Source organism: Sciurus vulgaris (genome assembly GCF_902686455.1).
Source record: "Sciurus vulgaris genome assembly, chromosome: 16".
Classification (NCBI taxonomy): Eukaryota; Metazoa; Chordata; class Mammalia; order Rodentia; family Sciuridae; genus Sciurus; species Sciurus vulgaris.
The window spans coordinates 8,686,007-8,713,906 of NC_136477.1; the positions used below are offsets into that span (position 1 = coordinate 8,686,007).

General features: G+C 40.4%; 4 protein-coding genes and 2 pseudogenes across 7 annotated transcripts in view; 1 reads left to right on the forward strand and 5 right to left on the reverse strand.

Moving 5' to 3' along the window:
- The window catches only part of LOC306646172 (olfactory receptor 7E178-like), a gene marked incomplete at its 3' end in the record, with an annotated part of 130,470 nt that extends 110,406 nt beyond the window's left edge, over positions 1–20,064 (forward strand). The window contains exon 2 of the mRNA XM_079114622.1: positions 19,959–20,064. Within this exon, the coding sequence (XP_078970748.1) occupies positions 19,959–20,064 (106 nt within the window). The remainder of the gene's footprint in view (positions 1–19,958) is intronic.
- The window catches only part of LOC306646104 (olfactory receptor 7D4-like), a gene marked incomplete at its 5' end in the record, with an annotated part of 93,264 nt that overhangs the window by 36,355 nt on the left and 29,009 nt on the right, over positions 1–27,900 (reverse strand). The window lies entirely within an intron of this gene.
- On the reverse strand, positions 380–1,327 carry LOC306646391 (olfactory receptor 7E24-like; the record flags this gene model as incomplete). Its single annotated transcript, XM_079115039.1, has 1 exon — positions 380–1,327. Exon 1 carries the CDS (start codon positions 995–997, stop codon positions 380–382), a length of 618 nt encoding a protein of 205 aa, XP_078971165.1. The 5' UTR covers positions 998–1,327.
- LOC306646392 (olfactory receptor 7E178-like) lies at positions 6,165–9,833 on the reverse strand (annotated as a pseudogene). The gene is made up of 2 exons: positions 9,812–9,833; positions 6,165–7,424 (listed from the first exon to the last, which is right to left on the reverse strand). The product of its transcript is annotated as an olfactory receptor 7E178-like (transcript).
- LOC306646093 (beta-soluble NSF attachment protein-like) lies at positions 10,214–11,762 on the reverse strand. The gene has a single exon (XM_079114559.1). The coding sequence runs from the start codon at positions 11,703–11,705 to the stop codon at positions 10,476–10,478; it is 1,230 nt and encodes a 409-aa protein (XP_078970685.1). The 5' UTR covers positions 11,706–11,762; the 3' UTR covers positions 10,214–10,475.
- LOC306646171 (actin-related protein 2/3 complex subunit 3-like) lies at positions 22,252–22,775 on the reverse strand (annotated as a pseudogene). The gene has a single exon. The product of its transcript is annotated as an actin-related protein 2/3 complex subunit 3-like (transcript).

The following is a 27,900-nucleotide window of genomic DNA, read 5'->3' on the forward strand; positions in this document are numbered from 1 at the left end:
GTTTGCCTGGCTTTCTCCTTCCACCTTCCTTAAACAGAAGACAAGTCATGTCTATTCAAAAGGCCATACAAAACCAAAAAGGGGAGTTGTAGGAATTTCAGGTCAGTCAATGTACAAAAGAGCGAAAGTCCTGTGAGTTGAGCAAACCCCTCAGGACAAAAAGTGCTCTGTTTGAATGATTTAGAAATGCTCTGCAACTCCTCTGTCTCTGAGGCCTGGAGACATTATCTTATTATAATAACCTTTGGCAGTAGTTGATTCCAAGAAGCAAGCAAGTTATGTGACCTGCATATGCACAAAGTCAACTGTTCTATGTAACCTAGTTAACTTGATATGACCCTGGATGAGATAATAAAACTAGACTGCTTTCCCATGGAATTCACTTCTTGTTCTTCACCATTCTGTGTGCTTGCCTCTTTACAAAAGAGGCAAAAACAAAGCACTTGACAATGGTACTGGAGAAAGTTTCAGAACAGGTAAGATTAAGGAGTTGAGAAGGGTCACAGAAGAAATTGGAAATTTCTACATCCTTGAAGTAGGAAAAGTTTAAGACACTCAAATTTTGCAGCTGGGAGTCCAAAAGGCTAATTAAAAGAGACAGCAAAAGTAAGAATCCACACAGGCGAGGGTTCATGATGACTGAGTAGTGCAAGGGGTGACAGATGGCCACAAAGCGGTCATAGGCCATCATGGTCAGCAGTAGATCATCCATGCATCCAAAAATGATGAAAACAGACATCTGTGTCAGGCAACCCCCATAGGAGATGACTCTGCTGTGATTTAGGAGGTTCACAATCATCTTTGGGACCGTGGTGGAGATGAAACCAATGTCAGCCAGGGACAGGTTGGAGAGGAAGAAGTACATGGGGGTGTGGAGGTGGGAGTCAGAGCTGACAGCTAGGATGATGAGCAGGTTCCCAAGCACTGTGACCAGGTACATGGACAGGAACAGTCCAAAGAGGATGTGCTGCAGGTCTGGGTCCTCTGAGAGCCCCATGAGATGGAATGCTGAGACACGTGTTAGGTTTTGTAGTTTGATATTTCCAGGACAACTTTTGAAAAACAAGAGAGAATGGGAGAAATGAAATACATAAATGGGCCTCTACATTCTAAATGTTTCCAATTCAAGTATTTGTATCTAAAGTAGTCACACTTGAGGTCCACAGATCATCAACAATACTTCTCAGTTGTGAAGAACCCAATCATTCTAGACACTTCCATTATTGTTTTCTGTATTCACCTATTTCTCTCCATGCCAACTTTCAAGATATTCTACTGACCTTGTTGTAAAATGAGAAGAATTAAAGAGAACACTGTATGATCACAATAAAATATAGCCAACTCCTTTAGGAAAATCAATAGAATAAGTAATAACTTCTTCATCATAAAAAAATTTATTGTCATAAAAGGACATTAAGAAGCAGTGCAGAGTGCCTTATTGTCCTAAGGCCTTGATACAAAATCCTTTAACAAGATTGAAAACACTGTGCAAGAATTGTATTATTTGATAAGTACCCAAAAGTTAATGGTTTACGCTCAGAAAACATTGTTGTGGGTTCATTTTCTTCTATAAGGTTCATCATTCTTTGATCATCTCTCTTCTCTCCTTTGTGGATTTAACTTTGACCTTTAAAAATCATGTATTATAAAACAAATATCCTTATATTTGCCAGACATCAAATTTTGATAAATCAGATTTGGTTGAATGCATGTCATCAATGGTGTGAGTGACAACAAATGTGACGTTAGCACACAAGTTACCTTTCAATCATTAAAATATATTTATATATATATATATATATTGATAAGAATTGTCTTCAAAAAGTTTAACTTCAGGGCTGGGGCTGAAGCTCAGTGGTAGAGCTCTTGCCTCACACATGTGAGGCACTAGGTTCCATCCTCAGCACCACATAAAAATAAATAAATAAATAAACATATTGTGTCCATCTACAACTAAAAAAAATTTTTGCAAGTTTAACTTCACACAATGAATCAGTTTAAAAAATGGTATATAAGGTAGCCCTCTGCCTTTTTCTTTTTCTTGACTCTTTACTCCACTTAGTCTACTCATACTGCTTCATTGTTTTTCTGATCACTATCTATCACATTTATAGTTTAGGAATTCAGCACCAAGAAAAGGCCCAAGGCTCACATTTGAGTCCTGACCTTCTTAATTGGCTTTCACATCAATCTCTCCTGAATCATGGATTGCAATTTCCCTTCCTTCAGGTATGTGAAGAAACATGGGTTCATTACATTGTCACATCTCACTAAGATTTAACTGGGAAAATGCAAAAGATTAAGGAATAAGAAGGAAAGCAAACACAGCAGGTTGTTTCTTTTAACATTTGAATGAGATCAATGATATTCCATGAAAACAAAGCATCTGCCTGTCCATGATATAGACACAAGCAAGATGCTATTTAAACTAGTCTCTGATTTCACAAGGCCTTCCTGAAAAGTATAAAAGTGCAGAGAGGAGAGCTCTGTATGGTTAAAACAATCTAACTATGGGCATTTTGTGAATGAAGGATTGGGCAATGCAATGGTAAACAGCATTTTTGATGTTTCCTCTCTGCCAGGCAAAGCATAAGCCTTGGATAATCAGAATTGAGACTTTTGTTTCTCCAAATACACAACTTATACATGTACAGAGAAAAAAAAATGCCTCATCATGAAACAGGAAAATGGTAACCTCAGGAGACAGAATATTTTAGTTGAATCGTATGAAAGTGTCATTTTAAGTAAGACTATAATTTTTCATTATAAATAATACATCTAAATTTCATTTTTCCCTTTCTTATACATACTTCACAAATTAATTCCATAAAGAACAACTATTTTCTGTTCAATAAATACTCAACACAGTTGTATCAACTAGAAATTCTATCAGATGGCGGTGCTGAGTCTCAGGACATTAACAACCTGCCTGTCACAGGAACTATGAGGGATGATTTAAAAAAATTCAAACAAGCATGAAAGAGAATTTGGCCTGCTGCTTGGCAAGTGTGCAAGGAAGGCAAGAGAGCAATCTGTGCTGAATTATTGTGTTCCTGCACCTTCTGTAATCATTTCTTGTGATCAAGTTATCCTTCCTATAATGGATGCCACCCATTGCTGTTCCCTGTGAAGGAAGACAACAGTGAGCAAGAGGTCTCCTTTTGGAGTGACAGGAAGTAAAATGAGTGACAGGTGAGGTTGCCGAGTGGATGCCCTGTCAGGATTCTCCTGGTATGAAGCCCTGTGTCTGCAAGCGAGCAGCTCAATCCAAACACAGATGCATTCTTTCCTACCCAGCAAACTAATACATGTTACATAAATTTAGTTTAATCTTGTATTTTCTGTAAACATAACTGTGCAGTGGACACTTATAGCTAAGGTAAGACAACCCATGGTAATGAAACCTGCCACAGGAGCACCATCTCAGTGCCCACCTCTTTTAGGACCATCCTCTTTCATTTGTCACCTTCAGAGTCATTTTGGAGTGTTTTGGTAAAAGTGTAGACAGGCTGCTTTTATAGAACAGTGGGTGAGATTTCTAGGGGATGTAAAACCAGTGTAGGTGGAAAGCAAAATTTCAGTAAGATTTCTGATCCCAGCACCAAAAATATGAGCATAATCCTTCATGGATCCAAAGCTGGGACTCTGCATATTATCATCTTTCCATCTGGCTACCAAGCTGTCATCTTTGTTATGATGAGAATTAATCCTTCCAAGGGGTGTCCCATCTACAGGGCTCTGTCTCCACTTACTGGGTCATGCTGCTTCTCTGCTGAGTTGTGACCACAGAGTGCTGATCCGAAGAGCCTCCCATGACCGCCAGGGCTCTGTTCTTGGGAGTCATATGAGTACAGTGTTGTGCAGGAGCTTCCTGATGCAGACAGGGGAGAATCAACCACGGAGCTCACAGGACCAGAACCATCAAGCCCAAGGGCTGCAGCACAGGCTATTGATTGACTACTATTTGACTTTGGGAGCTAAATGTACAGAGCTCATAATTAGCCAAATTGGTCCATGTCATCCCAATCTCTGAGGACTTCCTAGTAATTACAGAGAAAGAAGATGTGAAAATGAATGTCCACCGAAGTTTAGGGCCCTTCCTCTACTTAGGAGAATGCTTGTATGTATTACATAATTTCACACATCTATATATATATGATTTATCTTCTTTTTATGTCCATTTTTATTTTGGTAAAACATACAGAAAAAGACCAACTTAACCATATTTAGTTCATGCTTTGATGACATTAATCACTATCACATCACTGTGCACAGAGCTCATAATTAGCCAGATTTGTCCATGTTATCACAAACTCTAAGGACTTCACAATATGAAAGGAGGGAGGGAAGGAGAAAATGAATATACAAAGATGTCTTTCACTTGTCCTCTACTGAAGAGGAAATGTGCATAATTCCTGATTTTCATTTCTTTTAATATTAATTTTATTTTTTCAAAATTTTTCTTAGAAAATTAAAAACTGAAAAAAAATTACATTTTTGACTACTGTCAAGTGCTCAGCTCAGAGGCATGAATTACATTCACATGGTCCTGCAACCATCACCACCACCATCCTTCTCCAGAATGTTTTCCCAAACTGAAACTTAAAGTCCATTAAAAGTCCATCATTCCTCTAATCCCACAACAAACAACTCTTACTCTGAGACATACTGGTTTACATCAACATGCAGATTTAACTGTGTCCTTAAAGTACATATCTCTACACTTAATGCTTGAACTGATGCACAGCTTCTACTTCAATGGAGGGACATCATTTAAAATTTCAGTTTATTATTACAACAATCCTTTAGAAACTCAGGTATGTCCTTCCACATCTCACAAGTGAAATTTGCACTTATATGTAGGTGGAGGATATTTATTTGACTTCCAACAATTGATGTATATTTAATGTTACTACTAAATTGTACATTATTGTCCAAATTAAAAAAAAACAGTTTTATCAACTGTACCCTCTAATTATGAAATTGTACAATTCACATATTCCTGCAGTCTATTTAGTAATAATCTTTCCACAATAAATCACCAAGAAATTTCATCTTTAAAATATTTCTATTTGACTCCTAAAGACAGCCCTTTGAGATGTGAATATTTTACTCTCATCTCATTGACCTACTGGAAGTATTAAATCCCCCAACCACTCTGTGCTCATATGTTTAATGGAAACATGGAGAACAATACCTATCTCCATTCCAGGAGTGGTACCCAATGTAAATTTGGAACTTAATAAATATTGTACTCTTTTGGTATTTTTCAAATAAAGAATCCCCAAAAGCACTGGAGTCTGGTTATGTGAGTTCTAAAATATGTCTTAGTCCCATTCATAATGTGTGGCCGCACCTTTATCTTTGTGCCACTTTTTTATATATCCATGGACATCTCTGCCATGATCCTTGAATGAATTTGTTGGGGCTGTACAGTGGAATTATAGCCCCAGGTATCCATGACATAGATATAAAATGTGCCAGTTCAATCTGCTTTAGCTCTATGGAAAAGGGATAGAAGTACAAATTCAAGTCACCAAGTGTTTTGAAGACACAGTGATTGTGGGCAGTGCCATAGTGAAGAAGTGGTGCTTCTGACATCTCCATCATATCCTGAAAGCACTGACTCAGTTCCATTGCATTTCTCCTGGGTCATGACAAGGGAGTGAAGGTCTGATGTCCCTCCCCTGCCAGGTTCCAATGTCAGCTTAGACAATGTCAACAGAATTGAGATGTGTACAAATTGAGACAGGAGTTTCCTCATGGGAGAAGGAGAAACAGGTATGAAGTCCACTGTATTAGAACCATCAAATTTGGAGTCAATCATTTACTAATACATAACATTGCATGCTTAATGAACAGAGCTTAAATCTATGCAAATTAAAACAAGCTACTCTAATTTTTCAGGCTTTCCTAACATTAATGGAGAAAGAAAAATAAAAATGAATATTGACAAAATGTTTTGGAGTCTTTCTATACTTGGGAGGACATTGGTGCATAATAGCCACTGGTTTTCTTTCTTTCTTCCTTCCTTTCTTTCTTTCTTCCTTTCTTTCTTTCTTTCTTTCTTTCTTTCTTTCTTTCTTTCTTTCTTTCTTTCTTTTTCTTTCTTTCTTTCTTTCTTTCTTCCTTTCTCTTTCTTTCTTTCTTTCTTTCTTTCTTTCTTTCTTTCTTTTTATTAAAGACCCATCTGATTTTTCTTTATTTGCTTTTGCTATTGTAGCAAAATATACACAAGGAAAATTACAATTTGGACCAGTCACAGTTCAATAACATCAATTATACTCATATTGTTATAAAATATCACCATGATCCATCACCAGAACTCTTCATCTTTCCATACGACACTTCATATGCATTGTCAAAATGCCCCATTAACTTTATACCCCAACCCTGATGACCACCATTCCATATGAAACAAGAAATGAAATATGTTACAAAACATACTGTGACCAAAAAAGTCAGGATTTATAGGTCTAGATGTTATATATTTGCGTTTCCAAACTACATATCAAATGGGCTAACTGTGATGTTAGTATATTCTACTACAATGTATTTTTGGGGTGCTATTAATATCTCTGTTCTTCACGCTGGAAAGGGTTTGAGCATAAGGGTGACAGCTACGTACATCACAGAGGCCACTGCACACTTTCTAGAAGAATGAGACACATCTGTGCCCAGGTACACTCCAAAGCCTGTGCCATAAATAATCAAAGAACTGATAGGTGAGACCCACAGGTGGAGAAGGCTTTATATTTCCCACCTGGGGATGGGATTTTCAAAATAGAGGAAACAATTTTATAGTATTGAGAAAAAGATTCCTGAGATGGAAAAAAAAAAAGCCAAATATGACACCAACAAAATACATGACTATGTTGTTAGTAGAGGTGCCAGAACAGGAAAGACGAAGGACCTGAGATGGACCACAATAAAAATTTGCAATTTTCATATCTTTGAAGCAAGTAATCTGTAATGCAAATTGTGCAGTTGGGATTCAAAGAGACTAACCAGAAAAGACACCAAAACCAGAAAGCCACAGAGGCCAGGATTCATGATGACTGAGCAATATAGGGGGTGACAGATGGCCACAAAGTGGTCATAGGTCATCACAGTCAGAAGCAGATCATCCATGCATCCAAATTGATAAAAACAGACATCTGTGTCAGGCAGTCCATGTAGGAGGTGGTTCTGCTGTGAGTTTGAATGTTCACTATCATTTTGGGGACTGTTGTAGAGATTACACAGATACCAGCTAAGGACAGGTTGAGAGGAAGAAGTACACGGGGGTGTGCAGTTGGGAATCAAAGCTGAAGGCCAGGATGATGAGCAGGTTCTTGAGCCCTGCTACCAGGTACATTGACAGGAAGAGTCCAAAGAGGACAGCTGTAGCTCTAGATCATTTGAGAGTTCCATGAGCTGGAATTCTGAGACACATGTTAGAATGTGTTATTCTGTATTGCTCAGACTCCTTTGAAATAGAAAGAAAGTAAGGGGAAAGGATATAAGCATCAGACTCCAACACTGCATATTTTCAAATCAAATATTTATTATTAATTTTTTGAGGTTTGAGGTCTCTGTTTTCATCAATATCTAACATTTGTGAGAAGCCCAATCTTCTTGCCACATTCATTATTATTTTTTGTACCATTCAATTTCTTCTCTATACAAGTATTCATTTTTTAAGTACCAAGAATTAGCCAGGGCCTCTTAAATGCTCGGCAAATGCTCTAGCCTAAAGTGCACACCCAGCACTTTTTATTTTATTGTAAAACATGGTATTACTAAATTGCTTAGGCTGTCCTCTAAGCTTTTATCCTCCTGCCTCAGGGAAGATGGGAATCACACCCTGCTAACCCACATACTTCAGAGACACTCAACTGAACAATGTTAGAAGACCAAGGACACAAGACATAACAAGACTACGAACACAGTTACATGTAGCTTAGTCTTGTTGAGAACGGGGTGCCATCCGTGCAACCCTCTTGTATAAACAAGCTATTTTGTGACCCTGACCCCCAGGAATAGGGCGTGCAAGCAGTGAGGATGCCAGAAGCCACAGCAGCACCTTCGAGGGCCAATAAAGGGTCAAATGGGATGTGCTGGGCCCCCGGCTTATCAAGGCTGTTCAGAGATATCTACCTGAGAAATGTGCAGCTGTCCAGAGACCCCATCTATCAAGGACAGGGGAACCTAGCCCTGACCCCTCTCCCTCATCATTCACTCCTTCCCTCCTCCCTGCTCCCTCCAGGACCGTTCAGTTTTGGTGGGACCCAATAAGATTCAAATAAAGTGGAGGGACCAAACCAAAAGAGGACAAGTATTTAGCTGTGTGAATTTTAACCAATAATGTACAAGTCCTTGTGTATGAATGCTGGAAAAAGCTCCTAAATAGAGCGCTTTCTCACCCCTCGGGGCCGCTCCCTCCCCCCAGCCATTGTACTGGTCTGAGGGGCTGGTTGCGGGTCCAGGCTCGAGCTTGCTTTAATAAAACCTCATTGTGTGATTCGCATTACCGTGTGTTCACTTTGACTCTCCGGGGATTAGTCGGAATGGGACCCTAACAATCTCTAGGGAAGAAAAAGTGTAGGAAGTATCTTTCCCATGTTCAGGAAGAAAAAAATTAATTAATTAAAAAACAGCCTAGTATACCTTTTTTTTTTTCTTTTTCTGATCCCAGCATTTATTTTAATAGAAACATACAAACAAGAGACTCTGATCAGCATCGCAAAATGGTACAAACACTATTGTTTCAAAAACGTGCCTCTTCTTCAGACAGGAGTCAGTCAGGGGACTGTGCTGAAAGATAAACAGAGTTGCCCTGAAAGGCATCACTTTATTTTTACTTTAAATGATCAGACCAGTTCTCTTTTAACAAGTGGACACACACTTCTTGAATAATGCTGACACAAGCACAGTGGCTGTGTTAAAATCCTTCCTCCTGGAATTGACTCAGACCCAGAGGACCTGTGCTACAGAACTACTTCCAACACCTCATTTTCCACAAATGTGTATGTGACGGGTTAAAGAACATATTAGGTACAGCAACAAGAACCCACTGTTCTCTCATCACTTTTTTTCATATGTGATTCTAACAGGGAATCAAGAAGCACCAAAAGGGCTCACTTCAAACTTATCCTTTCAGAGACAGCCAATTTTCATTTAAGAACTCCCCAGAACTTTTAAGGAAAGAGGGAATCTTCATAGCTTCCAGGGTCTTCCTTGGTTTCCTTTACCTCCACCAGTGCACTGACATCACTGAGCTTTCTGCTCCCCCAGGACCTCATGCATATAACCACCATGATTGGATCAGTAAGTCTTTGATGTTGCTTTGGTGGGCCCTTTTCAACTTGACCTCCTGCTACTTCCTCTTTTAGCCTGGACTGACATAAGCTACTCATCTATTCTCAAACTATCCTCACTCAGCCCTTGACCTGGTATTAGCCACTCACTTCTACTTAATCACATTTTAGTAGTCCCAGTCCAGGGCCATCCAAAAATGAGAACACCATTCCAATACAACTTACTATCTTGACAAAACATAGTAAGTTTCATTATAACTGTCACTAATGACAATTCAGAAAGTACTGTGAGTTTTGTCTGGCAACATATGCACCTCAAATGAATCATTTCAGCATAAAATATACCCAGAAGATTCAGGAAACAAGACCATGTCTATATTATCTTCATATAAAGTAATAGGGGATCAAGTTCTCAATTCAAGAGAGCCGACATATGTTATGTAAGCCAAGCAAACAGGCCAGAGGTACATCAATGAAAAACCAAGACTCCTCAGACAGGGTTCTTGCCCAACCAGGCATAAACTTCTGTGCCATGTTGACCCCATCTAACTAACTTGTTGAACAGGTGAATAAGGTAATCACAAACATTCCCAAGCTCCACATGGGATCACTCAGCTAGGCTTGACCAGGATCTGCATAGCCATAGCACCCACAGCAGCTCAATGGGAGCTCAACAGGTCCATGTGGGTAAGTGTGTACATATAAAAATGAAGAACTGGATGTGATGATTAAAACACTTTTGAAAGTGTTTTAAAATACCCCAACAAAAAGTGAAATCTTTATCCAGGGTAAGGAAAAATTCTATCTTTCATAGATCTTACACATTTGAGAGTGTGTGTTCAAGTACAAATCAATCAAATTCACCTGGACATTCATCCATACACAAAAAAGTATTGACAGAAGACTTCTTTTCCTCACAATGCAAGTGATACCAACAAGATTCCAGCTGCTCTAAAATTTCTTCCATGCACATGTGAGCATACAGAATACAAATAGCAAAGAAACTTGTCACTAGCACCGTCAAAATAATCACCGAACAAAAATAAACGATTTCTAATGAAATTAAAAACGCATTCTTAATAACTACCTGAAACTAAACACACACATTTAAATACATCCAGATGCCCAATGTACAGAGAATTTGCAAAGCATCTCTTAGAACAATTGGATTGAGGACTATAGTCCAAGAAAAAGGACATAAAAACACGTGGCAACATCAAACATGGGTTCTGTAAATATCAAAAGAACAGGAATAAGATTCTGAAGTTCTTTTTTAAAAACTCTGGGGATACTGACAAGCATGAAATATACTTTGGTTGTCATAACCATATAAATTCGAGCCTCCAGTTTGACCATTTCACAGTAACACAGAAGTGGTGAGCTTGAATAATACACAGACTGGCTCATATGCAACAAAATTAAGCCATTAAATGGGGATCCCATATAGATCACTTGGCCATAAGACAAAACTAAAGGAGTTAGCTGCATGCCACAAAGACATAAAACACTTGATTTTAGGTCCCCATCTCCTTCCCCGTCCCCTTGGATGGACTTTTTGATACGAAGCAACATGGTGGTCAGCCACTGATCCAAGCACGATATTGAGTCAAACTCCTTCACTGTTTCAGTATAAGCTTCACTGTTCTGTTCTTCATGAGCTTCTAGAAGTTTTTTCAGTAATTTACATTCTCTTGCATCAGTAAATGCTGGAAACATTTCCTCATATTTCTCAAGGGCAAGTTTGGCATTCAACTCATCTACTATAAAGTGACAGAGGGCTGCTTGAAAGAAGTAATCTTTTGCACTGTACTTCAACAGAGGATTATCCATAGAGTTCACCCCAACCTGCTCATAAATCTTGATGGCTTTCTGATACTGCTCCAGTTGTGCAGCATATGCTGCCACCTTCAGCAGACACTTGTTGGCTGAGCTGTTAGATTCTTCTCCTTTGTAATAATCTGCAGATTGTTCATAATGTGCAATAGCCTTTTCAATGTCTACAAGCTCAGTTTCATAGATCTCAACAATAGTGATGTGGTGCTTGGCCACAATTGTAAACCTTCCCATGTCTGTGTAAATGTCGATGGCTGCATTTAAGCAGTTGATAGCCTCTTGAGGGTCTGCCTTCTTGTAAGCATTCCCAGAGTCCACAAAGCTAGTAGCAGAGTCATGTTTGCTCTGAAGTTGCATATGAAGTTTAGCAGCCTGACAAAATGCCTTTCCTGCGGCATTCCAATTTTTAGCCATATTGAACATATTTGCAGCTCTGGTATACATTTCACAAGCCTCTTCTATTCTTGTGTTTCCTCCCAACAGCCCTCGGAGAAAAGAGTGGGAGGCTTTGACTTGCTTCTCGGCCTCCGCCATCAACTGCACCGCCTCTCGCTCCTTCCGGGCGTTGTCCATGTCGCCCGCCGCAGTCACCAAAGCTTGCTCAGCTGGCTCAGGTGAGCCCGGGGTGCCATTGCCCACTCTTGGCCGCTGGCGCGCAAGCGTGGAGCGCAAGACCTATCCCTAGTATGCCTTTTTTATGTTCTAAGAGAGTGGTAAAATTTCTTGGATGCAGACTAAAGCAGACTATGTATACATTACAAAAAAATGAGAACTGCATAATCTAAAGACTGAATTAAGTTGCTAGTTCACAACCAGGACAGATTCTTATGGGCCAGTTTTCTCCAAGGGTTCCATCCTTCATGACTTCCCATCTTCATGGATGGAAGTACTCAGCCATGCATTGTTTACCTTTTAAAAGCCATTCAATATATTACTTCTATTCTTGGCTTAGGAGGAGTCAAATTTAAAGAAATAGGGTTTATATAACTGCACTTTATGACTTACATCGTAGACTAGACACCTGGTAGAAGTATATATGACACCTGTCAATGATTATAGAAAAATGTTAAAAGTACTTTGAAAAAGCAACACTAAACAAAAGAGTGATGTTGGAGGCATCACAAAATCAAATCTCAAATTAAACTGCAGAGCTATAGTAACAAAACAACCTGGTAATAGCATCAAAACAGACATGAAGACCATTGGAATAGAATAGAAGACTCAGACAAACTGACAAAGGTACAGTAATCTGATTCTCAAAAATGTTGTCAAAAAACATACATTGGAGAAGAGATAATCTTTTAACTCATGGTGCTAGCAAAACTGGATATCCATATATAGGCAAATGAAGCTAGACCCCTATCTCTCATGCATCAAAATCAACTTGAAGAGGAGCAAAGATCTAGGAATTAGACCAGAAACACAAATGTTACAGGAAAACCTGGGGCCAACACTGCAACATGTTGATAAGGTACCAGTTTCCAGGTACACAATCAACCACAGAGTGCAGACATTGCTCATCCCAGAATCAACGTCCACCCAAGTATCTTAGCCATGCGGGGTGGTAAGCTTCAATCATGCATTTCTCTGGAGCATAACCTCTGGACCAATCTGTCCTAAAGAAGCCAGCCTGCAGCTCTGCCCAACTGTAGAGCCCAACTACTGGTGCTGTCCAGCCTGGGCGTGCACTCTGCATCCCCGCCCATCAGAGGTCCTTGTTGTGCCAGCAGAGGGCAGTCAGTGGTCACATGGACTTGAAGAGCAGACATCAACCTCAGCAGACCACAGAGCAAAGACAATAGCCCAGGTAAGGAGAACCTGACAGCAAGGTAGGAGTTAGCAATGATCAGTGAAATGTGAACATTTAACAGAAAGGTCATAGGTTTTTTTGAAATTGCCTTCAGTGAACAATGAAGTAACTTGCATGAAAACAACTGAGACTAAACAGGTGGAAACAAAAGGAGTTAACTGAAAAATACATCAGGAAAGAAAGATGGGGGCTGGGTTTGGGGCTCATGGTAGAGCACTTCCCCAGCACTTGTTTGATCCTCAGCATCACATTAAAATAAATAAACAAAGGTATTGTGACCATCGACAACTAAAAATATTTAAAAAAATAAAATAAAAATGGAAGATAGATCAAGGGACTAACTCCTGGTACTGTCTACTGAAGTGGATGAAAAGTTAGGATTTAAGACCCCAGGTTTCTCAATGTACTTCAGAAGTGGAATTTCATGAATAGCACAGGTGCACTAAGATTAAGTCTGCCTGGCCATTGACCCCAGCACCCACATTAACACAAGCTGGACTTGTAGATGAAGCCCACACTGAATAGGATGTTCACCATGACAGTTCCAGAGAGGACCCCCTAGGGTCAAAAGCTCTAAGATGGAGGGGGAGCTGCACAGCTACTTGCTAAAGCCTGCTGAAGGCAGACCCCAGATCTCCTGATAACCAGCAGGCAGCAACAAATTTGGAAACAGCACTCTTTCCTATGTCACTCTCCACTTGGAGACTCTCTTTAGACTGTTCTTGGTTGAGCCCTAGTTCACTTTCACTCATAATAAAATTGTCTTGCTTGGCTTTTTTGTCTGACTTCACATTTTCTTTCATGAGAACACAGAACTGAGGATTGGAGGTTTTGTTCCTCCTGTGACACTAGGAACAACAGCACCTGGCCCTTCCAGATTCACAGGCTGGACTAAAATAATAAAGATCCCTGCCTGCCAAAGAATCCCTGCGAAGAGTGTAGGAGATGGTTATGTACGTATGAAGACTACAATGACTGAGCTTTAAAAATAATAGTGTTAGCACAAAAAGGCTAGGCAGGATGCAGACCTCAGGAATCATCTCATCTGTTTATTTCACATAGGATGAGGGGTTCAGGGATGAAATAGCATTGTGGAACCCACTTTCCTGGTGGAAAATGAGCCCATGAACAAAGAAAGGGACTGGGTTTATATAGGTTATTTTGAGGGGTGGTCTAGTGAGCATATCAGTTTTCTTGGTCTCTCAGGGATTTGGGGTCTGTTCTATCAGTGAATGTGTCAGTTTGAGGGCTTGGGATTCGACCTCTGGGTCAAGGGTCTGAAGATGGCGGCTGGAGAGGATCTGCTTTTGAGGGGATTGATGCCCTCTAGGGATTGTCACTTTAGGGTTGATGAAACACTTCCTCCCCCATCTGCAGTCTGCATCTGGAGAACCTCTGTCGTGGGAGATGAAGGCTGTAGGTGCATGGCCTTCTTTTTCATCCTCTTTTCTCTGTCCACATTATCTTGGGGATTTTTCATTTTCCATATCCAATGGTAGGTTTCAAGAGTGGACTCAGTTATGCTGAAGAAAGTCTTGGTAAATCTGAAGTCAGATTACAGAACAACATCAAGGAAATATTCTTTTATAAGACAGGAGTTACAGAAGGAGAAGCAAGTGAAAAGGGGTCAGGAGTACTGCAGAGAAAAGGGAACCCTGGCACAATTGGTGGGAACACAGTTAGTACAACCAGAACAGAAAACAGTACAAAAGTTCCTCAAGAAAATTAAAAATAGAACTGCCTTATCAGATCCAGCAATCTCACTACTGAACACATCTGGAAAGAGAACAAAATCAGAATGTCAAGAAGATCTCTGGAGTGCTACAGCAGAACTCTTCACAATAGCCAACACATGGAATCAACCTATGTGTCCATGAATGGATGAGTGGATTTTAAAAAATGGCATAGATACATGAGAATTCTATGCAGGCAAAACAGGCAGGAAATCCTGCCATTTACCTCAATGTAAATGAGGTAAATTTACAGATTTACTGATTGACAGAAAGACATGTATTAATGGCAATATGCCCGTCATGGAAAGATAACAGTGTATACTCTCATTTTTCTGTGGTCTTTGCACAGTGGATCTCACAGAAATAGATAGCTAAATGGCAATTACCAGTGGCCCAGGGAGTCGGTGAGTTTAGTGGGAACATGTTGAGCAAAGAAAACAAAATTCCAATTAGACATGAAGAATGAGTTCAATAGCTAAACTGCACAGCTATTGAACTCATATTGACTATAGCTAATGATGGTATCATGTATTCCTGAAAAATGCTGAGTGGACTTTAGGCATTCTGACCACAAAAATATGTGAAGTTATGCTTACGTTGATTGTCTAGGTTTAACCATTCCACAATATGTGACATTCATAAACATCATGTTGTACATGATGCACATACAATTTTATCTGAAATCTTGAAAATAAACAAATTTGAAATTAAAAAATTGAGAAAATATAAAAATAAATAACCTCTTTTCCTTGACAATATCGTGGATACCATATGCTCCATATGACCTCAGATGATTCTTCTAAGGAGGAACATCACAGAGAGATTGCTCCTGGGATGATTTTGATATCGCTGTTTACTGGTGACAAGTTCTGCTCCTTCTAATGTTGAAGGTTGAACACTAGAGAAGTACGCCAAGGCAAGCATATTAAGTAGGTTTTATTTAAAGGTAATAATACAGACTTCTCCCAGCAGGAAGAAGGGGGCCATGACTGATGTTCTAAAGTCCCGGGAAGTGAGAGCACCCTCTATCTTTTATTGATTAAAGTCTCTTTTTTTCTCCAGTTCTCTCCCACCTTATCTCTCCTTCCTGCCTACTTGACTAGGCCTGGTTTTTCATTAAGTGAGAAACCAAGGGCAGGGGGAAGGCCAGGGTGATTCAGGCAAATAAGGGCCCAGGGGGCACCAATTAGCAGCTCCATTTTTGCAGTCCTTGATAAAGGCAGGTAAATTTGGTGACATTCCATTCTTCCAGGGACAGTCTCCAACTTCCAGAGGCAGATGGCTTTATGGCTTTATGACCTCAATTTCCTCGATTTGACCTGATCCCCTATTTCTATGCTAACTACCTGTTCTTAATTCTGGCTTCAGTTTCCTTGTAGAAATTGATATTGTGCAAACCTTGTGACTTTGAAATCAAACTAAAGGAAAAAAATCCTTGGAGGAAATAAATTTGACTTATATAACACACAATTGACCACAATTTTTTCACTCTGCTTTCTTCTTTGTACCCCAAGGGAGTTAAATTGCTTGAAGATGAGAAAGAAAATAGACCAATTTATTTAATTAGTTGCACAGAGAATGAAATCTAGACATTTAAGAAACTGTGAACTTGTCCCTGTTGCCATTCCCATGAACTTCTCTGATCTCAGCCTCTGTGAGAGCACACCTGAGCTTCCTGAGCACAGACGGTGGAGAAGAGAAAGCCTCGCTGACAACCACTGGAGAGGGGCTGTGTGTCTCAGCGAGGCTGGAGAAACAGGAAAAGAGGAGAGAACGTGGGTCCTGGGCTTTGCTGCCAGAATAATGAGAAGGGGAGGTTCCCATATTTCTTTCCTCTGTGAAGGTGAAGTCCCCGCACATTGAAGGAGATTCAGTGTCCATTGAGGTGTGTCTCTCCCACTATCCTGTTTCCTTCTCTCACTCTGGTTCTACAGCAGTCCTCCAATAAGAGCTGTGTTCTGGTGAGTCCCAATTTGTCACCCCTCTCCTGTAACCTGTGGCCTGTCACATTTCCCTCATCCAATTATTTATTCATTAATTCCTCACCAAAGACCGACCATGCACAGGGTATTATTGTATGCTTTGTTCCAAATCAGGTTGGCGTTTTCTCTTATATTTCCTGTTATTCCTGGCAGATAGTTTTGATCAGTTCTATATTTTATAGTTATCATATCTTCTTACTGTGCACAGTGGCATCTACCAGTAATGAAATTATTTCTGACATTTAATAATCAGCCCAGTTTCTTTTTATTATTCTTTCCCACATTTTCCATCTTTGTGTCCAGAGAAACACAGAAGGGTAAGGCTTGGAGGAGGCTGTTTTGGCATGTTCATGAATTCAACACAAATGGTCTAGTGTTTAATGTAGCATTAATGTGGTTTGAAAACATACATCATTTAATGGGTTAGGAAAATGTCCTTGGTTTCTTTGTTCACTGGCAATCTCAGTCCTGGATTCTAATCACATAAATGTATGTTAAAGTTTGCCAAGTTCAATTTATGTATTACATTTATGTTTTCATTCTTCTTCATTGACCTATGAATTGTGTTGATAAATATTCTTATGCTATGCAGGCTTCCATCCGTTGGTTTGATATGCCTTGTTCACCTTTTTTTTTTTTTTTTTTTTTTTTTTTTTAATGATCTTTGTGCATTTTGTGTAACTTTGCTAGATTGGTCTATACTTAGGCATGTGACACTCTGAAGATTTCTTGTGTTAGACATTTCTGTCTTGATGTCTACTATACAACCAACAATCTGTATTTGTTCAGCAATTGCAATGTGACTGACACTGTGGAATGTGGAATGTGGAAGTCCCTGGAAAGGCAAATGATGAAACAAAAGTGTCACACAGGGCCACAAAAGAACTTGAATTCACGCCTGTGATGGGGACTGAGGTTGAGGAAGCGTCACTAGGGGTCTCCCACTCTCCATCCTTCCTGATCCTCCTCCTGCTCTCCCTCACACCAGCCTCTCAAATCTCCTCCAACACCAACTTAATTCAGAGAATGTTCTCCCTCCCACCTTCAAAGACTAAATTGGTCCTCAATGAGCCTTACCTTTCTGTAATTAATTAACAATTCCTAATTATTCATAATATTGACCCTTTCCTGTCCTGGAGAATACAATCAAGTATTAGTGAATCTTTATTTTGCCTTTTAATTTTTAATAATAAGATTCTATTTATATTATCTTTGAACTTTATAATCAGTTCCATCCGTTATGCATTGTGACTGTGAATTCTGCAGCTTTTCACACAGTGCACACCCCACAAGGGCGTGGTCACGTGAACACACACACACATGCCTCACATCTTGTTTAGTGATGTTCCTTTGTCCCCTTTCCTGTGCAGTCCACATACATTCACCTCTTCATGGAATGCACACACTCTCCATGTGTGCATTCACTCAAAGATGGAGTCAAAAGAGGTAACAAACTAGTTGTATTTATAATGATCAAAATTCCATCCACGTTAAAGGGAATCATGATGGAATGATAGTTATGCAAGACAGATTTATTGGGACATTAAGAACAAAAACTCACATTTATGTAATGCTCATTGCATGTCAAAAGCCACAGGAGACCAATTATATCATACAATTTAATTTCAGGCTTTAATGATATCATAGATTATCTACTGCTTCCACTATAGAGGTGAATACTTCACAGTTAAGAGTTTGAATAACTTTCCCAAGGACACAAATATGATATATCTGTGGACCCAAATACTGTCGCAGAAATCTGACCAAGGAAGCCAATTCTTAATCTCCGCTCTACACTGTGCTTTGGGAGAAATTACATTAAAGGATACTACTAATAATAATTATAACAATAATAATGACAAGTTATTATTTATTTGGACTCTTACTCTCAACGGAGGCAGTTTTCAACCTTATAAACAATGAAGCAATAATAATCTCATCTTTAAAAATTAAAAAATAAAATATTGACACTTACCTATCACATCACTAAAAAGTATCAAGCCACAGAAAAAAATGTTGCTTGCATTAAAAATCCATTTTAAACTGTATTTTAGAGGTTTTACAATGAAGAGTTTGGCGATAAGGAAAATAAGTGACATATCTTTATTCTGGAATAGTAATATCAAATAAAAATTAGTTTATATCCATAAATCCCAATATGAGAAATCGATGATACAAAAAGAGAGAAAAAATTGTGCTACATTAAAGGAAATGTGAATGAATACAGACATTTAAAAGCAAAATGAGCTACCACTTGACTGAGGGAAATGGACAATTTCAGGATCAAATAGAGGTGAAGGATGTTGATCCAGGATGATGTTATAAAGGGTAATTGCATGAGTTGAGAGGTGGCTATTTATTGACATATTTTTTTCTCCTTTTGCAGCAGATACACCAGCTGCCTGGAAGCAGAAAACCACACAATACTATCACAGTTCTTCCTCCTGGGCATTTCAGAGGATCCAGAACTGCAGCACGTCCTCTTTGGACTGTTCCTGTCCATGTACCTGGTCACAGTGCTTGGAAACCTGCTCATCATCCTGGCTGTCAGCTCTGACTCCTACCTCCACACCCCCATGTACTTCTTCCTCTCCACTTGTCCTTGATTGACTTCTGCTTCACATCTACCATAATCCCAAAGATGCTGGTGAACATTCATGCACATAGCAAAGAGATTTCCTACTTAGAATGCCACACTCAAGTATATTTTTTCATGATTCTTGTTGGATTGGATAATATGCTCCTGACCATCATGGCATATGACTGGTTTGTGGCCATCTGCTGAAATATACAGTCATCATGAACTCCCAGCTCTGTGTCCTCCTGGTTTTGAGGTCTTGGATCATCATTGTCTGAATCTCTCTGATTCTTATTCTCCTGGTGAAGCAACTGAATTTCACCACAGGCACTGAAATCCCTCACTTCTTCTGTGAGGTTGCTCAGCTTCTCAAGGTGGCCCAGACTGATGCCCTCATATGTTTCAACTGCCCTGCTGGGGGTATTTCCTGTTGCTGGGATCCTCTACTCCTAATCTCAGATTGTCTCTTCCTTAATGAAGATGTCCTCCTCTGTGAGCAAGTATAAAGCATTTTCCACCTGTGGGTCCCACCTCTGTGTGGTCTCCTTGTTCTATGGAACAGGGCTTGGGGTTTACCTCAGTTCTCCTGTGGCCCATTCTCCACAGAGAAGCACAATTGCCTCAGTGATGTACACTGTGGTCACCCCATGCTGATCCCCTTCATCTATAGCCTCAGGAATGAAGATGTGAATGGGGCCCTTGGGGGACTCCTCAGCAGAGCAGCATCTTGTCTTTGATAGTTCACTCAGCTCAGAAGTCAGGAGATGTTTTATCCCCTGAGGCAAATGCCCTGAATTTTAATTTCTGGCTCTTTTCCTCCTCTAAATGACATGTGTAATTTTTCTACTCCCAAAACATGTACAAGCTCATGAAAAAATACTCAGCATTATTGGTGAGGAAAATGTAAATCAAAGCCACAATGAGATGCAACTCCACACCAAATAATAAAAAAGACAGACAATAACAAGTGTGATGAAGGACACAGAGAATTAGAACTTTCAGAGAAATCCATTGGGAATGTAAAATGGTGTAACCATTTTGGGAACAGAATTTTTAGTTCCTCAAATAGTCCATCACATAGTTATCGTATGAGTCAGTAATTCAAATCCTAGGTATATACCCATGACAATTGAAAACATTCACACTGAAAGCTCAATAAAACTGTCCATTATACCATTATTCATAACTTCTCAAATCTCGAAAAACCAAAATATCCATCAACTGATGATGAGTGGATAAGTTAATATGATACATCCATATATCCACATCATAAAAATGAATGACATATTCATACATGCCAAAATAGAGATGAGTCTTGATGACATTATGTTAGATGATAGAAGCCACACAAATATAGACCATGTATTATATGATGCCATTCTGGAGTTAGGTAGTGGTGATGGCTGAACGGCCATGTTAATATGTTCAAAAGTACTTCATTTTATACTTTAATGAGTGAATTTGGGGTTGTGTGAATTCTATTTAAAAAATAATTCAAAAATTAAAATAACATACTTGTCAAAAGAAAATTGCATTTCATAGAGTTGTAGTCACTGCCCTTCTGCTCCTGAATTCATAGTCAATGAAGTAAATCTGTCAGTACCTAAAAGAATGAAAACTCAATGTCTCTCTTTAATATTTGTAAATCCATTTAATGAATCAGGTCAATGAGGGAGAAATTTCTTTTTTATGACAAGAATCTGATAGTATTCTCATTTTTGCAATTCAGATTTATGTCTCTGAGGCTATATAACTCAGTTGGTAGAGTGCTTGCTTTGTATGCACAAGGCCCTGAGTTCAATCCTCAGTACCACCAAAAAAAAAAAAAAAAAAAAAAAAAGACTCAGATTCATGTCTCTAAGGAGAGCTTCTTATTTTATTACCATACTACTTTTTTGTGCTTTGGGATTTTATGCCCTGGTTTTTGTTTTTGAATGTAGATAAGAATTCATTTCTAGCTTTTTGTAGAAGTGATATATGTTGCTATTTTGTAAAGTGCTGATCTTTACATAGTTGTTGGTAACTTTCAACTCCTTCAAATATTCCAAAGTTTCCGACAAGCTTACAGTAATGGGTTAAGTAGGATCACAGTCATCTCATGGCTATAAATCCCACACTTTTTTATTATCTGCATTCCCTATCATAATCAAGCCATCTCATGTGGTCATGGGGAGGATTTAGGTCCTTTTTGGATGATGGCGAGAGGCCTCCCTCAGTTCCTCACTGAGGAGCCCTGTGGACAGCTTATAAAACAGCAGGTGACTTCTGTTGATGTAAGCAAGTAGGTGAGAGAGCAGCACAGGGCCAGGCCTACCCCACTATGAAGACATTGGTTTCAAAGCACCCAAAACAATGGAAAAGTCCCTCTGTTTTCCAGTCTGGCCCCCACCCATCAAGACTTACAGCCCGCTGGCAAAAACTCCCTATACAAGAACAGGCAGGTGAACACACCTACCTCTCCTCTGCACTGGGTATCCCTACAAACTCAGCAATATTTGAGTCGGCTCCAAGCCCTGGAATCAAAAATACATACCTTGGCTCTCTTCTGGCCACAGGGTCTCACCACAACCTCACCATAAACTGAAGTCATTCTGTTCCCGAATACGGTAAGTGCACCAGGGACTTCTGATGTCAGCTCACAAAGAAAGAGCTCCTCCCACTGCTGAATACATCACAAAGCTTTGCATGTGTATGTGTTGTCACCTAGTGAAGGCATTAACTAAGTGTACCTTTGCTCAGTCATTTTTTTTCTGACATGATATGTTAGAAATTTAGTTATTATTATTCATTCTATTAAGCACCAGCTTAATACTGCAAAATTTCAAATCACCCTTCAACAACTCAACCCCACACCCCCAAATTCATGATGAAGAGCTTTTCAAATAAAGACATGCTCTCTTCTCTCTTCTGTATATTAACTTTATGAAATAAAGAAAAGGATTGTATACATCTTGCTGTAAAATGCTGTCCAAGGTGCTGGAGACAGTGGCTGCCCAGGCTCCCTTCATTGCCCAGGTTATGAAAGACTCTTGTTCAAGAACTGACTCTTCATAAAGCAAGTCCACCATTTGCTGGGTTTATCATTCTGAGGAACGAAAACTTTCTCACAAAGTCTCAGTCCAGTCTCTTGCCTTAGCTACTGTAGGTAGGCTGGCATAACTTCATCTTCCTATTTGTTTTCAGGTTTGGCATAAATTGCATTAAGGGGAAAACGAGTCTCTCTAGGAATGGGAAAATTAGCGATTCCCAGGTACACATTTCTTTCTCACCTTCACTTTTGGAGTTGCACTTTTTGAGTTTCTTTACACACTCAGAAATGTAGAGGGTGATATACATCAAGGTCCTCTCGGCTTCATTCTTAATTTTATAGTTTTTGAAGAAGACATTGGCTTTGATGTAATAGAAGGCTTCATCCACATTATCTGTATCTTTTGTCTCCCTGGTGGCAGGTCCTTTGAACTGACTTCTGGTAGGTAACAGGGTCATGTTTCCAATGAGTTTGATGTCAGGGTCCATGAGAGAAGAGTGGTAGGCTGGCATCCTCGTGTCGCCGTGGTTTGGACCCAGAAGAGCACCCAGTCATTTTGAAATTGATAACACCAGTTGATCAGGAATTATGATTCCTGGAAACTACCCACATTCCACCCATGAGGGCCTTGTGATTCAGAGAGATAAATTTAGACATTGATTTGTAATTGATTTTTATAATAAAACTTGAATATGTATGTCATTAAGATGGACATGGAATTAAAAGTGCTATTTATTTGTGTGGATAAAACTTAGAAATAGATTTTGCAGGACTATGTAACTAAACAGCAGGCATATGGACCTGGATTGGATAGCTAGATGCTTGGTATTGAGAACTTTTAATACAAACGGGTGGTATTGAATTTTTAATATTAAACTGCAGTCATTTCATAGTGGATAGATGGGATCAGACATTAGGAGTCCCACCATAGTGTAGTATAAAGGACATGATGGATGAAACCTCAAAGAGCTGTTTGTGCAGTAAAAGAATCATTTCATTTCTGCCTTTACTAATTTCCCAACACATGATGAATGTCCTTAATGAAAACAGAAAGACCTTAACTTTGGTCTTTCTTGGATTTTCATGCTCCACTTCTACCCTCACTTTTTTATCCTCTATCATTCGTAGATCATTTCAAATCTAACCCTCATTCTATGATTCCTTATCTTGAAAATACCACTTAAGAAATCTAGGTCTTTTATATAGTCCTGATAAAACCCAAACCTTAAATTTAATTTCTAAGAAGTTTTTCCCTTCAATGAAGGAAGAGGTTATTGGATGTGTGAAAGCTGAACTGTCTTTGCTTTCCCTTGTAGGACAATGAATAATTTCTCCAATGCACATGAAAGCTAGAATCAGTGCAAAATGCAAGCAAAACTCTTTCATTTCCAAAGCCCTGAAGTCTAGCAGAGAGATGGCAGAGATAAGGCACATCTGTACGTTGCAGATTGTGAAATGGATCATTTACTATCTGCATCATTCAAGTTTCTCATGAGGAAAGGAAACAATGGAATATTCATTTGAGTCATCAGATAGATGGAGAGATTAATAGAAAGGTGATAGAAGATAGACATACAAACTACATGTGGGATAATGTTTGCCCTGACTGTGGTAGATTTTGAGTGTATAAATACATTATGTCTATTACCTTTTCTTGATCTAGTATATTTGTATAAACATAAAAGTGTAATAGTGTCTTGGCCCTTAGGATGAAGTGCTACCGAAATTCAAATAAGTTTCAATGCATCGACACAATAGTAGATGATGACAATGATGACATTTGTGTTTACTAAAGTCCTACAGCTGTGTATTTTCTGTTTCATCCTAGAGTTCCTCAGCTAAGCACCATTAAAATGAAGACCGTGTGGCCACAAGAGCTCGAACATGTGCCCCAGTCCACTCAGCTAGTGATCTCCAACAGTGCTAGGAGAAGTGGGGCAAATCTGTCATCCCAGCAGCTCATGAGACTGAGGCAGGAGGATTGCAAGTTCAAGACCAGCCTCAGCAACTTAGCAAGACCCTGTCTCAAAATAAAACAAAAAGAGAATTTAAAAGGTCTATGGGTGTAGCTCAGTGGCAGAGAACCCCCAGATTAATTCCCCAGTAGCATGGAAATAAATATTTTTCAGGTGATATTCAAAATCAATTTCAGGTTATAAAACCCACATGTTTCAATAATCCATTTGCCAATGATATGTTGATAATGACAGATTTTCCAATTAATCCATTACTATGGACTAAATGCTGTTCTAATCAGTACTTTTTTTATTTTTATCTCCTGGAACAGTCTTTCAATTAAGTGCTTTGTTATCACATCACCACCAACTTGAAAGTTAAACACAAATGTGTTTTCTGTCATGCTCCAGGTCACATAGTGTGTAATATCATATAGTCCCTGCTTCATTCATCATCTCCTTCAGCTCTTAGGGGGTTAATCTGTGTCTCTTCTGGGTCATAAGCAAGAAAATACAAGACTGAATGAACCCCTTGCTGGGCACCTAGTGAAGGCTTATACGTCCCCCACAGTATTGATAAGAATGTCATGTCAGATAAGAGATCCTGTAAGTTGTGAATCATGAGACAGGGAGACTAGGCAATGGTGCTCGTTGGACTGGAGCCATCAAACTGAAGGGCTAGAGGCACAAGCTGATTATTTGTTCTTATGAGACCTTGAAGTATCAATGCAATTCCTTGAAGGAATTCAGTTAACTGAAGTGTTCCATGTTGTGCCAAACTTAGTACTTATTAATAGTAGTGACAGAAGAAGAAGAGGAAACCAAAGTGAATGTCCATAATAGCTTTGGTTTCTTTTATTCAGAAGGAAGGTCCTATGTGCTTTTTACTTAGATTTTTTTCCCTTTTCTTCCTTTTTAAAGACCAATATTTTAATTTCCATTTTCTAGTGGAAAAGTACACATTTAACACAAACTTTGCATTTTAACCCTTTTTCTTTGGATACTTCAGTAGCATTAATTACATTGCATGTTGGGGCAATCATCATCAGCAGCAACATCCAACATGTTTTCATCTTCTCAAAGTGAAACTGTGTACTGATTTAAAACATACTCCATTCTTCCTGCCCCGTATCCCTCCTCACCACTGTTCTGCTGTGAAACATTCTGAGAATAAATACATGAAGCAACAAAACAATGTGCCCAGCTGGCAAAACTTACAGGTCGAGATGTTTGGTATTGACAATTTTCCCTTCTTCAGGCCCTGAAATTGAGTTTTCTGCTGTGAAGCCTCATTAGGGCATTTATAATATCTCTGTTCAACTGTGTACATTACCGAGGCCACAACATTGTTTCAGAGAGAATGTAACATAGCGGATTCAAGGTGTTCCCCAAAACTTGTCCCATAAGATAAGCAAAAGACTGGTAGGTGTGACCTACAGGTTGAAAGGCTTTGCACTTACCATGCAGTGATGGATTCCCATAAGGGAAGAAATAATTTGTAATAAGAGAAGAGAATTACTAAGATAGGAAAAATACCAAGCATAGCAGCTACAAGATATGCGACTGTGCTTTTGGTAAAGTTGTCAGAACAGACAAGATGAGTACAAATCCTTTCCTTGGTTCATGATGCTGTGGTTGCTGCCATCCTCATCCTCATCCTGGTTGTCAGCATCACAATGCATTGGGAGCCTGTAGGAAGGTTCACAGATGCCCTCTTTCATGCTCTCCTGGGTGAGATGACAATGGGAAATAGTCCCATTTCCTCCCACCAGAGTGAGAGGAAAGCAAAACTGGTAAGAACTTTGGGACCCCAGGACACCCAGGTACATAAACTTAAATCCTCATAACTGAAACTTTGCATGTTGGTGTCCTCCCATCTTGATACCCAAACTGTTCATATTTGTCCAAATGATGGACAAAGAACTGCCTGTTCTCACCCTATGTATTCACTGAGTTATGCTGTGTGCTTGCTGGGTTGTGACCAAGAACATGGATTCCAAACTCCTCCTCTGCCTGCTGTCCAATAGTGTGCAGGCTCTAACCTCAAGACTGATCCCAATACAGTGTCAGGAGCTTCTTGAAGCAGAAGACCACAGGAGGAGCAAAGGCTGATCCTTAGCTATCAAATAACTTGGTGACTCAGTATACAGAGCTCTTAATTTGCCAAATTGCTCCATAACATCCCATTCTTTAAGGACATCATAATATCCCTGAAAGCAGAGTGTGAAAAAATGAACGTCCAAGAAATAATACAGGTTCTTCCTCTACTGAAGAGGAAGTTCTAGTTTATCAACTTCATCCAATTCTTCCTTTAAAAAAAAATCCATCATTTTTAAAATTCCCTCTGCTCATTGTGTTAAAATACACATAAGAGTTTTTTCAAGATGGCGGCCTAGAGGGTGGCTGCATTACGTGTTGCTCCAGAACTCAGGATTCAAGAGAGGAGATATTGAGACGCTTGGGACCAACTCAAAGTAGCCAGGTGACTCTCACCCCCTGGGGGGGCATCCAGGATGGGACGGGGGTCCCGGAACGCAGGAAACTTTGTGAAGTAGAACTTCCGGCGAGACGCCCCTCCCCCTGCTGGAGCGCCATAGAGGAGGCCGCTCGGCACAGCGCTGGGACTCGGAGCAGCCACTGGGGCTCCGGCGGCTGCCCGGGGGAGGAGTGGTGGGGAGAACTGTGTGGACTCAGAACACCGGGGCCTGCCCTGAGGAGGAGGAGAGGAGCGTGGCCACTTGGATTCGGAGAGACTGCACCAGAGCTGCAGGCGGTTGCCAGAGGAGAAGCCGCGTGGTGAGCTGTTTGGAATCAGAACGACGCTTCTGAACACCGGGGCCTGCCCTGAGGACAAGGAGGAAGAGGAGCGGCCGCTTGGATTCAGGTGACTACACGGGAGCTACAGGCGGTTGCCAGAGAAGGGGCTGCGTGGCGAGCTGTTTGGACTCGGACCACTTCTGAACCCCGGGGCCTGCCCGGAGGAGTAGGAGGAGGAGGAGGAGGAGCGCGGCGGGTCCTTTGGACTCGCAGTGACTGCATTAGCGCTCCAGGCGGCTGCTCAGAGGAGAAGGCGAGTGGTGAGTTGTTTGGACTTAAAGTGACAGCTCCTGAACACAGGGGGGCTGCCTGGAGGAGAAGCGTGGTGGGACGCTTGGTCTTGAGGGGCCACACCAGAGCTCCGGGCGGTGCCCAGAGGACCCGTGCAGCGGGTCACGTGGATTCAGAGCCACTCAGAGGAACTGCTCCTGAACACCCGGGGGGTTATCTGGAGAAGGAGGAGGAACGGGGAGGGTCACTTCGACTCGGAGTGATTGATTGCCCCGGGCTACGGGTGGTTGGTGGGAGGAGGAGGCACGAGGTGAGTTTCTTGGACTCCTAGTGACCGCACCGGCATACTGGGCGGCTGTCTGGAGGAAGAGGCCTGTGGCGGGTCTCTGGGACTCAGAGCGATTGTTCGGGGCCACAGGTGGCTGCTCAGAGGAGGGGCCGCATAGCCAGGCGATTAGGTGCAGAACAGGTTCCCAGGATCTAGGAGGCTTCTGGGTGGAAGAGCCGCACAGAGACAGGCTTAGGGCGGAGCGAAGGTTCCAGGCCTATGGGCAAATTCTCTGAGGAGGGGCAGCCTAAGGAGATTCATCTGCGAAGGGTGAGGCTCCCAGGCCCAGGAGGTAGGGCCGGGCCC